The sequence below is a fragment of the Xiphophorus hellerii genome, chromosome 19, assembly GCF_003331165.1.
Source record: "Xiphophorus hellerii strain 12219 chromosome 19, Xiphophorus_hellerii-4.1, whole genome shotgun sequence".
Lineage (NCBI taxonomy): Eukaryota > Metazoa > Chordata > Actinopteri > Cyprinodontiformes > Poeciliidae > Xiphophorus > Xiphophorus hellerii.
This window is the reverse complement of record NC_045690.1, coordinates 10,263,459-10,276,725: the sequence shown is the minus strand read 5'-3', so window position 1 is coordinate 10,276,725 and position 13,267 is coordinate 10,263,459. Positions and strand designations below refer to the sequence as shown.

Genomic DNA, 13,267 nt, shown 5'->3' with positions numbered 1-13,267 from the left:
CATTTACTGAAAGAAAATTGTGCAGTAAATGGAGTCTGTGTTTGTCATATTGGCTGCGTTTCTCTGAAAACAAACAGGCAGTGATGCTACCATACAACTCGTGCCCCACTCAAATGCCAGTTTCAGGTTACCAATGAATCAATTTCCTGTCCAGCTTCTGACTGCCTTCTCAGCCTACATTCCCTAAGCTCTCCGTCCCCTTCCTCACACCTACGTAGACACAGACACACTTGCCCACCTCTTCATTTTTCTCCGAAGTTACCAAGGCAGTCCTGCACATTCTCTCCCACAGCTGTGCAATTATCCTGTCTCTGTAAAGAAGCCTTGTTGCCTTTTATTTAATCTGAGAAAGCTTTGTTGTTCCAGCTTGCAAAGATGGAAAACATTCTCATTTTACTTTTGTTTTCTGATGTTTGTTATTTTAGGGTATACAAAAGGCATGCTAACCTCAGACGCTATTAGAGTTCAAATACAGCCTGCAAGGCACTACTTAGTCACACTAAATTGAAGTAGATGTAAAATGATGCCTGTATTTTCAATGTTTTTGCAAATAAAAATGTGAAATGTGTGGTATTCATCTGTATTCAACCTTCTTTGTGGCTTGTCATGAGCACAGGCTGTGGAAGAAGGTGATCTGATAATGAGAAAATCTTTAAACCTTTTGGTCGATATGCAAAAAAAGTCTCTCTGCTCCTATGGCAGCATCATCATGTGATGAGGAGGTTCAGAAAAATTCTGAAAAATTCAGAAGCATAATGCTGGTTAGTAGCATTATGCTGAGGTGAATTTCAAAGTCTAATCTGAATCATACGTCGACATACATCAAAACACCTGAAGCTGTAATAACAGCAAAAGGTGGTTCTCTAAAATCTATAAAGTCAAAATTCATCTTTTAAAATTTTAATTTGTGAAAAGTGATGCAATGGCAGTTGGTTGCACTAGACTTTATTTATGGACATCAAATATTATTATGGTTATTAAAGTGTTAAATTTACCATGTATTCTTTTACTTCCATGTATCACCATTAAAAGCTACTTTGTGGTAATTTATCACAAAAAATCAGTAATTAGCAATAAAAGATATTGAAATTTGTTGTGTGTATATCTTTGGAAGGTACTGTGACATAATCTACTAGGCCATGAAATTGTAAATCTCTTGCAGTGTGTTAACCAGAAATGATAGGAATTTATTGTTTTAAATACTTACAGTCAGCTGTATTTTTTTTAACTGTTACGGATGAAGAAATGGAACCAAATACAACATTTTTATGTTACTTTGAAATTGTTTTAAAAAAATGCTTGTTGAGCTTCAGCCAGTGCTTCCAGCAGTGGGCAAGTGAACCAGTAAGTTTCAATATACAACACTTAGGCTGTTGGAAAGATTTGGATGCTTTTAATGGCTATTGATGATCTGCTGACCCTTCGCACTATTGTCTTTAAAGTGGACTTTGCTAAGCAGCGTGAGGATTATGACAGAAGCAGGAAAACCCATGCACTTGCATCAAACTCAGTGTAGGAACACAAAAAAAATGTTTTTAGGCCTCATCACAGTAAAATAAATATCATCAGCATGAAAATTTGACACCTTTATTTAAACCCATAACTAAAACCACCCACAATATTGAAAATATGAGCGACACATCTTGCTTTTATCAAATACCCAGATGTCTAACTGCAAGGTAGCCCAGTAGGCTAGTCGGGGGAAATGACATGTCTAAACGACACCACATCCATCCTGTCAGAGCTCCACGACTCAGCTTTTCATAGCAAACGCAGGGTGGGTAGTTTTCTTCCGTAGTTGGCTACCAGCACTATCTAAAAGACACAAGAACTCACTTTACACAGACTAAATGTCACAAGCCTTGTTTTGTAGGTGCGGTTACAAACAAGTGACAACACTACAGATAGTGCCAAGAGAAGCCTGGAAGCACATCCATCATTTCTTTCTCTTCATCAGTAAAGAATCGATCACACTGTTAATCACTTCTCAGATGGGCTTTGATTTATTTTTCTCTGTGTGTAAAATGTGATTAAATGAGGATAAGTTATTGCAAGTGTTTTTCAGTCCAGCAACTGGACTAAAACTCAGTTCGAGGCTCAGCCTGAGAGGAGACCTCACATTGCTTGTGTTAACAGAATGTTACAGTATTATTAAAGGCAGCTTAAAATAGAGCTTGCCATGATGCTTGTGTCTCCCTGGGTAAATAGAGGGAAAGATGAAGATGTCTGATTACAAGAAGAGTAAGCAACCTTTCCAAGAAATATTGAAACTTTTTGTAAAAAAATATAGCAGCAGTTTTTCTGAAATAATGAAATAGTTTGTTTACAGTTGTGTTTTTCATTTAAAATAATTTGTACAAAGGGCAATATTATTAAAGAGGTCAAGATAATGTGGGAGAGGTCAATATAGATACAGAAAACACAACAAATACTCAACCTCGCAAAAGTATTCATTCTCCTTGAACACATTTTGTTTCATCAATGCCCACATATTTCAATGTGTTTTATATGGATTTTATGTAACAGATCACTACATAACTACACATTAATAAGAATTATTCATTGGGCTGTATTAATCTGTATTTATACATATGTTTTTACCAGGTTTACTCATCTAAACTGGTAATTTTTTTTTTATATCTCATTTGTTTTGGTGAAATACTTCAAACTGCATAGAAACCATCATGAAAAACAATTTTCCAATCTAGATTTTGACTCTCTGTGTCAGTTTAATAAATACATATACTTTGATCTAAACCATCCAGAGTAGTTCTGGCTTTTTAGTGCTGTCCTGCTGGAAAGTGAACCTACAATTAAATCTCAAGTCTTTTGCAACCTCAAGCAAATTTTCTCCGGGGATTGTCTGTATACCTTCATCTATCAAATCTGACCAGCTTCCATGTCCCTGACTATTAAAACCATCTCCACAACATGATGCTGTCACAATCCTTTTCATAGTAGACATGGTTTACATATTTAGGGGAAAAACTGTAAAATGGGTTGTATAAATAGACTTGACAAACTACATGCGTTATTCCTGAAATGTTTTGAAAAGTCTCCTTTTTCTTTCACTCTACAATTTTGCAACTTTTGCAAGACACTGTATTTCTCATGATTGTGTTTCATAATGAGTCATCTGGTTTAAGAAAGAGGAAGAATTGCAAGTTTACAAGGACAGTCATTTATCTGCTTTAAAATAAAAGAAACATGATAATTATGGGGCATCAGGCATTACTCTAAGAAGAATTTCTAGAATTTATCAGAAAATGTCCATTTCTCAACTTTTCTGCAATGAAGCATTGATAGTTTAAGTACAAGCTGTATAACTGGGTTTTTTTCACTTCTACGTACTGCATATGTCCATTTCAGTAAAGAGACAAATTAATCATGACAACGTAACAAAGGAAAGTGACAGAAGTGTCACAATAGCTTTAGAATTCTTTTGAACAAAATAATTTTACTTTATGTCCATTTAGAATGAACTACTATAATTAAAGTCAAAACAATGCAATAACAAAACAGGATCAAAATGACTATTTTAAGCATTCATGATGTTAAGCTTATCTGAAGAGCAGACAGTTTAATTACTTTTGAGTTGACACTAGCAGACCCACTTGTGCAAATAGGACACAATAAATAAAACTGTTTTGCTTTTTCACAATAAAGAAATAATTCTTATAAATTTATACTTAAATCGGAGTTTAGTTTTTAGAAGATACGGACTGAGAAAAGAATGGTGCTGTGTTTGATGAGAAAAGGACTTGAGAAATGCTCCTTTGCACCATAATTTTAAAAATCACTTGTCTTGATAAATCTCTCATGAAAAGAAAGTCAATAAAGGACATCTGAATAAGCAGTTGATGTTTGTTTATTGGCCTAAGATTGTCAGGACATAATGCAACTTCTCCAGTGCTTAACGATGTTTATCGTACATTTATTTGTGACATGTGCAGCACAGAGTATAAATGTGTTTACGGAAGAAAAAGACAAGGAGTCATACGAAAAAAGGCAAATTTTACAATGAGCTCTCAGGACATTTCCGACGGTTCTTTTCACATGTTTGTTTCAGAGAAGTATGTAGAGTTTAAAAAATATGCCCATTGACATGAATGGAGAACTGTAACAAAAAGAAATATGTTAATTTTTTTCATGTAGCGATAGCTATCCTCTCACCCTGGCACTTCCACATTTTAATTACCAAAGCGATTGTTTTCTCAGCTATAATACAATGCATACAATGTCTTTTTTTTTTTTTTTTTTTTTTACATTGAAACATCGGGTACATCTGGGATGTTCAAATATTTGACCCAATAAACAAAATATGTATAATAACATTACGAAATTTTAACATCAATAAAAGAATTTTTTATAATAGTCTGAAACTCCCATCTGCTGTGATGCACGATAGAGACTGAAAGAGTCATGTTCGTCCATTGCACAAAGTTTTAAATACACATTGATGAAAAATACAGACATAACACACGTGTTTGGGTAAACAGAAAGATCGTCAGTGACAGTCATTGAGGCTATGATTGATAAATTAGAAAGTGTGTTTTTGACAGTCGCTAAGCTCTTTTGTTGATTGGCTGGTGCAATGCTGCCTCCACATGGCCCAAAGCACACACTGCAGCTACTTGAAGTTTCACAACCTCCTGTTTTTCAAAAAAAGGGACAACTCGTTCTGGTCCTATTGCACAATTTATCTTCCAGCGATGGAGACAAAAACATTTTCATTTAAAAAGTCCATGTTTTACTTTTACCCCGGTCCTTTCTCCACCCAACTGTTGGCAAAAATGTTCAAACAACTGTACAGTGTCACATCTTAAATAAATACTCTCCATCAACAAAAATGTTGATGAGCATGTTCATATTTATAAAACTGAAAAACAGCTCATTAACTTCAAAGGAACGGACTATTCAGCACCAAAATCTGGCAGCAGCTTTTGGCTGAAAACGTAAACGAGAACAAAACAAAAACGTAACCATCCATCACCAGCAGGTATTAAATATTTGTATTAAAATGGGCTCTCGTGTCCCAAGCCCACTTTTTTCTAATAGGGCTCAGAAGCTATACATATAGACACAATAATGCAGATACTTCTTTTTTTCTTTTAAAAAATCCCCACAAACATTTTCTGTCATTTTGATAAATAAAAATAGAAAACCACAGAGATATCTCTTTAGTCTTACTGTCTGCAATCTAAGTCCTGTCATAATTTCCCTAAGTGAAAGAGAACTTGGCAAACGATGGCAACCACCCCCGTATTGAGCACTGAGGAAATGGAGATGTCTAATAATCTGCTTTCATACAGTACAAACTCTTTCTTGTTCTCCTCCACTTTAGCCATGGCCAAGAGTCCTTTAGCTGCTCGGCACATCATGTTTACACTTGGAGGGTCCATTGGAGGGTGTCCCATGTGCAGCAAATTGTGAGGGTTCTGTTGATACTGTGCCATACTGACGCCATCCTCCAAGAAGGTTACCAGGTTACCCACGCTAGCCTTCTGCAAGGCAATGGCACGTGCTGCAGTGGGGTCTCCCTGTGCCAGGTGTGAGAGAACAGCAACCGCCATTTCTCTGTACACTTGTGCCTTCCTCTGACCAACGTATCGCACCAGGACTGCAAAGAATTTTTCCTGTCTGCTGAAAGGTGGAGTGGCTAGCAGGAGGTCCACATTGCCATCTTGGATGCTGAGCTTACAAAGGCACTCCAGCACCAGCCTCTGGGGAGCTAGTTGGGAGTGTGGGGATGTTGACGGAAAGGGGTCCTGCGCTTCAGCTGAGGGACAAACCATCCAGTGGAGAAGGCCGTCCAGGATGGGGAGGCAGATGGTGTCTGAATAGGTTGAGAGATCAAGGTGTCCTGCAATGTTGGAAAGAGTGACCATGGCATTCTCCCTGAGCAAACTCAGGCACTCCCACCACCACTCCTCTTTGCTACTTGACAGTCCCCGCTCCTGTTGTTCGTCCCTCTGGTAGGTCGGTGCTGACCTGTTTCTCTCTGGATGAACATGGTGTAACAAAAGCAGCCGGCCCAAAAGAAGAACGAGCGCAGGATGGTGAGACATTTCACTGTCATTCCCAGGGATAAAGGACAGACTTCGCACGATGTTGGAAACACAAAGGCACCTCTTGGAGAGTGAGTCCTGCCAGGAGGAGGTTGTGCAGAGTGGAGCCTCATCCAGGCAGAGGGGCTCATCCTCCAGAAGGGTAATGTGGTCATCCTCTCCATCTGGATGCACCCTGAAAGGGTAAGATGGCAAAGATCGAGCAGGATGGGCGTACGACAGGGCGTCAACCCTGGCGCACAGAACGTCATCAATAGTAGCGGTGATGTGTTTCAGTTTTTTGCTATCTTCCCCTTCCGTCTTATTTTCCGGTTTGTTCTCATTCAATGTTTTGGTACCCCCCCTGGCTGGCGGATCACTCTGCAGTTCAAAGTGTGTCTGAATGTGTGCAGTGGAATCACCTCCACCTGCCTGCCAGTGTATCAGCCCACTGTCAAACTCAGTGACATAACCCAAGCGCTCAGTTATGTCTTCAATCAGGTCGTCTTTGTGCACAATCTTAATGGGGAGTTTATCATATTTACTGGCCTGTTTAGGTTTAGATTCTGTTTCTGCAGAAGGCTCATCCAAACAACCTTTTTTAGTTTCTTTTTCTTCCACTTCTTTCAGTCCTTTTTCCGATTGTCCTTTATTACTGTTTTTCTTTTTCTTGGTCACATCAGGATCCTGCTCTTTTTCTGGCACCTCAGCCTGCTCTTCAGTGACAGGTGACATTTCCTCTTTGATAACTCCTGTTTGCCTCTCCTGGATTTCTGTTGCTGAGGATAATTCAGATCCTGACAGGTTTGCAGAGTCAGTTTCCTTCTCAAGAGTAGCATTCTGTTTCTGGGTAGGATCACAATCTAGATCATTTTTGGGAACCATTGTCCGAACCTCAAATTCTTCCAAGATTCCAAAAATCTCAATCAGGCAGCGGCGAAAGTACTCCACAATTAGCTCAAGGAATCCTGGCAACTGGTCAAAGAAAGATAAAATATGATCAGTATCAAAAAGAAGGCAGATCTCTCACCTTAAAGTTTTTTGTTTCTGCAGTATGAGACAAATGCATTATTCTACCCTAATATAAAGATGAACTTTGTAATTTTCAGTGACATATTTCTTATTAATTTAGACTATGAGAGACCAATAGAGAGAGAAAAGTTCAACAATAACAGGAAGGTTGGACAGTTTAAAGCAAATGTTTTGCTTTCAAGATTTTAAAATTTATATTCAATTTATCTTGTAACAATCATAGAAGCAGCTGAATTTGAATATGGAAATGGAAATATTAAGGTTATGGTAAGAATCTACATTTTCTGCTCCAAGGCAGAGACTCCACTGTGTCGTGAATCTACATGTGTGGAATTTTGAAATTCTCTTTTGGAATTTAAACTAAATAACAAAAATTATAATGGTGAAGCACATTGGCAAGGTCAAAACTTTATCAGAAATCAAATATCTAGATTTTATGTTTTTACCTGGGAAAGGTTGAAGGAGGCCACTGTGCTGTCATCATATAGCAGGATGTTGATGGTGTCTAATGCCCAAGTGCTTTCTGCCAGCAGTCCAGACTTCAGAGACATCATCACACGCCAGGCTTCAGGTGTTCCTGGGACCATAACAGTGCAAATTAAAGAACAACATCCAGTGTGGTTATCCTGGTTTACTACAATAATTGAGGAAATCATCAAAAACAAAAATGATACTCATTCAACAAATGATAAAATAATTTACCACTGTCCTTTGATGTTAGCTTGCGTCTTGGCTTTAGAGCTGGCATTGTGGCTTCGACTGACCCTGGAGGGTAGTTCAGGTCCCTTCTCAGGTTAGGAGGAAACTGACCATTTGGTCCGCTGCCTTGTGAGCCCATCATGGCCATCCCTGGCTTAGGCATCTTCATGGGAGACATGAAAGGGGCTTTACTGGGTGACATTCGAGATTCCATTGAGCGCTGGAAGGCCCCTGGGCTGGGCGCTCGAGGCAGATGGTTGGCCATGGTTGGAGAATTGGAATAAGATGAATGACGTGAAGACATGGGGGCCATGCCACCTGATGATGATATGTAGGGAGGCTGACGGAGCCAATGGTCGTGCGCGGAGCGACCATCAATGTCATCTCTGCAAATAGAGCCATACGGCTGCATTTGCGATGGTGGCCCCTGTCTGCTGTGGTAGGAATAGCTGAGGTCTGTTCTTGAAGGCCACATGTTGGGTCCCTCAGGAGCATGGTTAGGAGCAGGACCCCCACCCATCATACTGTGCTGGCTCTGGCCCGATGGGGCCATTCGGTCACGATGGTACGGGTAAGGAAACTGTCCTTGGATGGGTCTGTGGTCAGGGCCTGAGTACCCACCACTGTAGTGATTGTACACATCCGGCTGCTGGTTGGTGTACTGCATAGCGTACATGTCACTCTCATGTCTTTTGGGTGGGGGACCATACATTCCATCCAACTGTCGTTTGTAGCCCTGAATAAAAAAAAAAAAAAATAAGCAATGCAAATACGTTACTCAAAAAATGAGAACAGCAACAGCAAAAATTAAAATTATATTATGTTTCTTAAGTGCCAAAGTTTGCCATCAAAATATATATTTTTTCAGATCCTAAGTTTAGACTATCCAAAACAACATACACACATTATCCAGTATTTCATAACATCACATTAATTACTTAATTAAGGTTATGGTAAGAATCTACATTTTCTGCTACAAAAGTCACATTAATTACTTAATTAATGTGATTGTCCAGCCTTTTACTACAAAGTTTTATTTGGCCATCTTTTAATGCAATATCAAATGTTAGGGGGCATAAAAACAGTTACTTAAATTTGAAAGAGACGCTACCAGTGCTGTGTCTCACCTGTTGCTGTGGGTACATCCCAGATGGATGCATGCCATATGGCATGCCGGGATACTGCTGACCATAACCGTCATGTCTGAAATGCAGAAGATAAAACAAATTGCTTACCTATAGTAAGTAAATCCTCTAGTACTCTGTAAGACTAAAAACCAGAAGAAGCTGGTAAATGTAAAATAGGAGAGCCGACCTTTGCTGTGAGGAGTATCTGCTGGGAGAATACATGTTGCCTTCACTATTAGAGTGTCCCATGTTATTCTGACTTCCAGGTGGACCCATGGTTCCCTCCATCCCCATCATATGGTCAGGTCTAAGACATAAACAGGCATGATTAATAGATATGACTTAACTTTACATATAATCTTCTTAAGCATGGGATTAATTTTGAGCTTTTAATTGCATGTTTGAACTCTTTAGATTTGTCTAGTTAGAATACAAACATCTTCAATGCATTGAAAAAAGGTTCAGTGACAATGGCGCACTATAGTGGTTCCTGGATTCACACTTGAGTTTTTCAACTGGACACTGAACACAACACAAATCAAAATTGGTTTCTAAAAGAGAATTTCAAAAAAGTAAACATTAAGAGACTAAACACAATCGAGATTTTACAGACAATGCTTAACAGTTGGCAGAAAACTAACTCATTTTACTGAAAAGCTCAGTCAAATATCCAGCTGGCATTATGTCACTGATATTTACCTACATATCAATGGGATTGTATGTATAATCGTGAGCCTGTACAATTTTGACTATTTGGATTAAATAAAGTCCATAATAAATTCAAACATGTGTACCCAATTCTTGCTTTTTAACATCATTAAGTAGTTTGTGTTATGATCCTTCCACTCTAAAAACGAAAGGTGACTGCATGTAAACTTCTGACCAACACTGCAATTAGTTAACATCTGTATGTATGTTACCTCCGGTCATAACCTGGTCCATAGGGATACTGGGACCGCTGGCTCATGCTCAGGCCTGATGGAGGCCGACTGTACAAGTCCTGCATACCACCACTAGACATCTGGCTTGGTATATATGGATCAGCTCCTGCCACTGCAAGAGAATAACGCAAAAAGCAAGTTATTGTAAATTAATTGACTGTATCTTCAATCTCCCACCAGATGGCAGCAACCCTCTATGAATACTCTTCACTCATTCTTATTAGCCCTATTGTTCTGAAGCTAAATGTTGTTATGCAGCTGCAGTCCACCATATTATTCATTCACACTCCATTCTCCCCATCTTTCAGAGGAGCTGCCGTTTCTTTCAGGGGAAAAACTACTGTTTGTTCTGAAAACTAAAATACACAGCTTGGTCAAAACAGGTGCATCTCAGCGGGATGCGAGGGATGAAAGGTTGGGGGAAGGAAAAAAATGGTGATTAAAAGGACGGGAGAAATAAGGATGAGACGAAGGCTAAGCTAAGAGAAGATGAGACGAGCTGTCGTGTTTTTGATGATGGGATGTGTGGTGTAACGAACAGCTTCCATCTTCTTTCAAAGTTTTAATAAAACACCCCCACACCCCCACAAGCGCACACATCTATCTTGATCTGAGGCAACATGGTTATTTGACAATAAATTACACCAACAAAGCAGATGAAAGAACAATGGCTTCAGAATACATGAGTCATTTTGTGAGAGAGGCGTGTAAGTTTGCAGACAGCTTCAGGATCAAGTTTCAAATTTTTGTTTTACATACATTTTGCACCTATCTAAGCAAAATCAAAGATACTTTTAATTTTTTTTTTTTGTCAAAATACCAAAAATAAACATAAAAGAAGGTGTAAAAATAATTCTGAAAATGAATAAACAAGTTCCGGCATTGACTTTTTGGTGAATTGGGTGACACAGTGTGCGCTCTGCTTACTCTTCCTCATCCCCGCGAAGGGGTCCTTGGCGTCGTACTGCATCCTCATCATCATGTCAGGCATGCCGAGGGCCTGCTGGTATGGAGCTGAGGGGGGCAGGCTGCTCGTCCGCTTCTGAAAGGCCGGGTCGCTCACCTCCGAGAAGGGGTCCTGTACGCTTACACTGCTCCTGGACAAATAAGAAAAACAAAAACCACAAAGAAGGTACACAAGATGGACTCTGAAGGACTAAAATGTCTTTCATTTTAGAGGAAAACAACTTCTATGTTTGAATGAATAACACATGCATGTATGGAATAATACAGATAATTGTAATAGTGACATATTACAGATCTGACTAGAAAATTAAATTCATTTTTTTTTTAGCTTAAGGTGTTTTTTATATTTTATTTTCTATTTACAACTTTGTCTGTTTTAACTGGTGCAAAATAAATGTGTAAAACTCAAATTATCATAAAGAAATATCAGCCTGAAAAATTTCTAAATATGTCATTGTTATGTTTAGAGCTTTTTAGAGCTGTATAACACTTCTTACATAAAGTCACAATGAAAGCAAACTTATAACTTTAACTCTCCTCTCAGTTGCTTCAAGCGGCTTAAGGTTTATAATTAAAATCAGATCTGATGCGGGAAAATAAACAGAAAACTACAGATGTCTACATATAACATAAGCATGCACAAGCAGAATATATCTTAACTTTTACATTTACTTTAATTCTACCTCATCAAAGGCAATAACTAAACGTGTATAGTTTCAGATGCTAAATTACTACCAGAGAAATCAGGTAATGACTGGAAGCGGTCGTTTTTTTTGCCCCTGTTGTTATGGTCACAATATAATGTACATCAGCACTGCAAAATCACACTGACAACAATTTTCAGTGTTGAAGTTGTTATTAAGTCAAATCAGAAAGACTCAGTTAGCCATGTTCAGTAACATTGAGGTGTTAAAATGAAAATAGGAAGCCAAGTGACAAGTGTATAAAGCTTCAAGAATTAAAACAGCATTTTGATCACTACATTCAAATTTCTGCAAAGATGAGTTTGCCTTTGATAGGAAGTTGATGGTGTTACTTCAGAGATGCAGTTTTGTTTTTCAATGAACATTTATTGTTAGGACAGTTCAATTTTTAGATCTATCCAGTCAGGGGATAATAAGCATTATACTGCTGCACTTTTTAAATAGAAATCAAAATTGGCTAAAATTGGTATAAGCATTTAGAAAATCTGTGATCAGTGCATCTCCAATTAATACACTATTTTGCGGATGCTTTTTATGTTGATTGCCTCTGATTTTACAGAAAAAAACAATTAGTTAGATATAAATAAATAATGCTTAAGAGACTGAATCAGTAAAAGAGGTTCCAGCTGGCAGCAGCGCCAGCAGCTGAATGTGTCTGTGTGGTACCTGTTGGGGGGCAGTGGAGTGACTTGTCCCAGCGGGGTGGTGGCAGGTGTGGGTGGTTTCAGGTCGCCTGCTGCCTCTGCTGTAGAGCTGCTGCCGGATGACTGGGGCGTTTGTGGACCTTGGAGTGAGCCACCTGAGTTGGCTGGGAGACAAGAGAGGCATTATTACTAAATCTGAAGGATTCCCTAAGTTCTCCCTTTAAAAAGCAGAAGAAGAAGAAAAAAACTGTTGCGCATTGAGACCGTAGGGCTTCTCGAGGTCCTCTGCTGCGATCTTGAAGCTGGTTTGAGTTAGAGCAGCCAAAGTGGGATTTTATCGCAGCAAGGTGCTGTATTAGGGAGATAACTTTGGGCTTATGTCCAAAGCACTCAGAGTGATGCCCGACATGAGAACTGAGCCTTGGCAAATGCGCCACATAAGGGCAGAGAGGATGGGAATGGAGGCAATGCTGAAGGAAGAGAGGATGGAAGAACAGGCTCAGCAATGAGAGGAGATGAATTTTGGCCACTTGTAGCCATAATAGTAACCCTTCACTTAATTCAATGCTGAAGATATTTTACAGTGCCTCGCAAATATATTTATTACCCTTAAACTTTTCCACATTTTCCCAAATATAAGTAAAGAAATACATGATTCTTCCCATGCTTTTAAAAATAATAAAACTCTGAAAAGTGTAGCACAAACATGTACTCAGTCCCCTCTATAATGTCACCCCAAAAATCAAATCAAACTAATTGTCTTCAGAACACAGCTAATTAGCAAAGATAGGCTATCTGTGTAAAATTGACTCCCTATTTTACTCCAGCAGTTTTGAGAGGGTCTCAAATGTTTGTTTGAGAAACTTGAGAACAAATGGCATTGTAAAGGTCAGGGAACAAAGCACAGATAAAGTTGCGCAGAAGTTTATCAAAAAGTATCCAAAGGTTTGAACGTCTCAGTCAGCACTGTTCAATTCATCCGATCAAGTGGTAAGAGTAGGGCCCACTTGAAAACCTACCATGACATGGACGTAACCATAAACTAAGAAGTCATTAATCAGAGAAGCAGAAAAGAGGCTCATATTAACGCTGGAGAAGATGCAGAGA

At 38.9% G+C, this 13,267-nt stretch overlaps 1 protein-coding gene across 2 annotated transcripts in view; it reads right to left on the bottom strand.

The window, feature by feature from the left end:
- Positions 1-3,850: 3,850 nt before the first annotated feature.
- Positions 3,851-13,267, bottom strand: part of LOC116708992 (AT-rich interactive domain-containing protein 1B-like) — a 194,655-nt gene continuing 185,238 nt past the window's right edge. For both annotated transcript variants that reach the window (XM_032547194.1, XM_032547195.1), the window contains exons 14-21: positions 12,183-12,324; positions 10,774-10,943; positions 9,826-9,958; positions 9,093-9,212; positions 8,906-8,981; positions 7,782-8,514; positions 7,526-7,656; positions 3,851-7,022 (exon numbers count right to left, since the gene is read on the bottom strand). In XM_032547194.1, the coding sequence (XP_032403085.1) occupies positions 5,211-7,022; positions 7,526-7,656; positions 7,782-8,514; positions 8,906-8,981; positions 9,093-9,212; positions 9,826-9,958; positions 10,774-10,943; positions 12,183-12,324 (3,317 nt within the window). In that variant the 3' untranslated portion in view covers positions 3,851-5,210. The remainder of the gene's footprint in view (positions 7,023-7,525; positions 7,657-7,781; positions 8,515-8,905; positions 8,982-9,092; positions 9,213-9,825; positions 9,959-10,773; positions 10,944-12,182; positions 12,325-13,267) is intronic.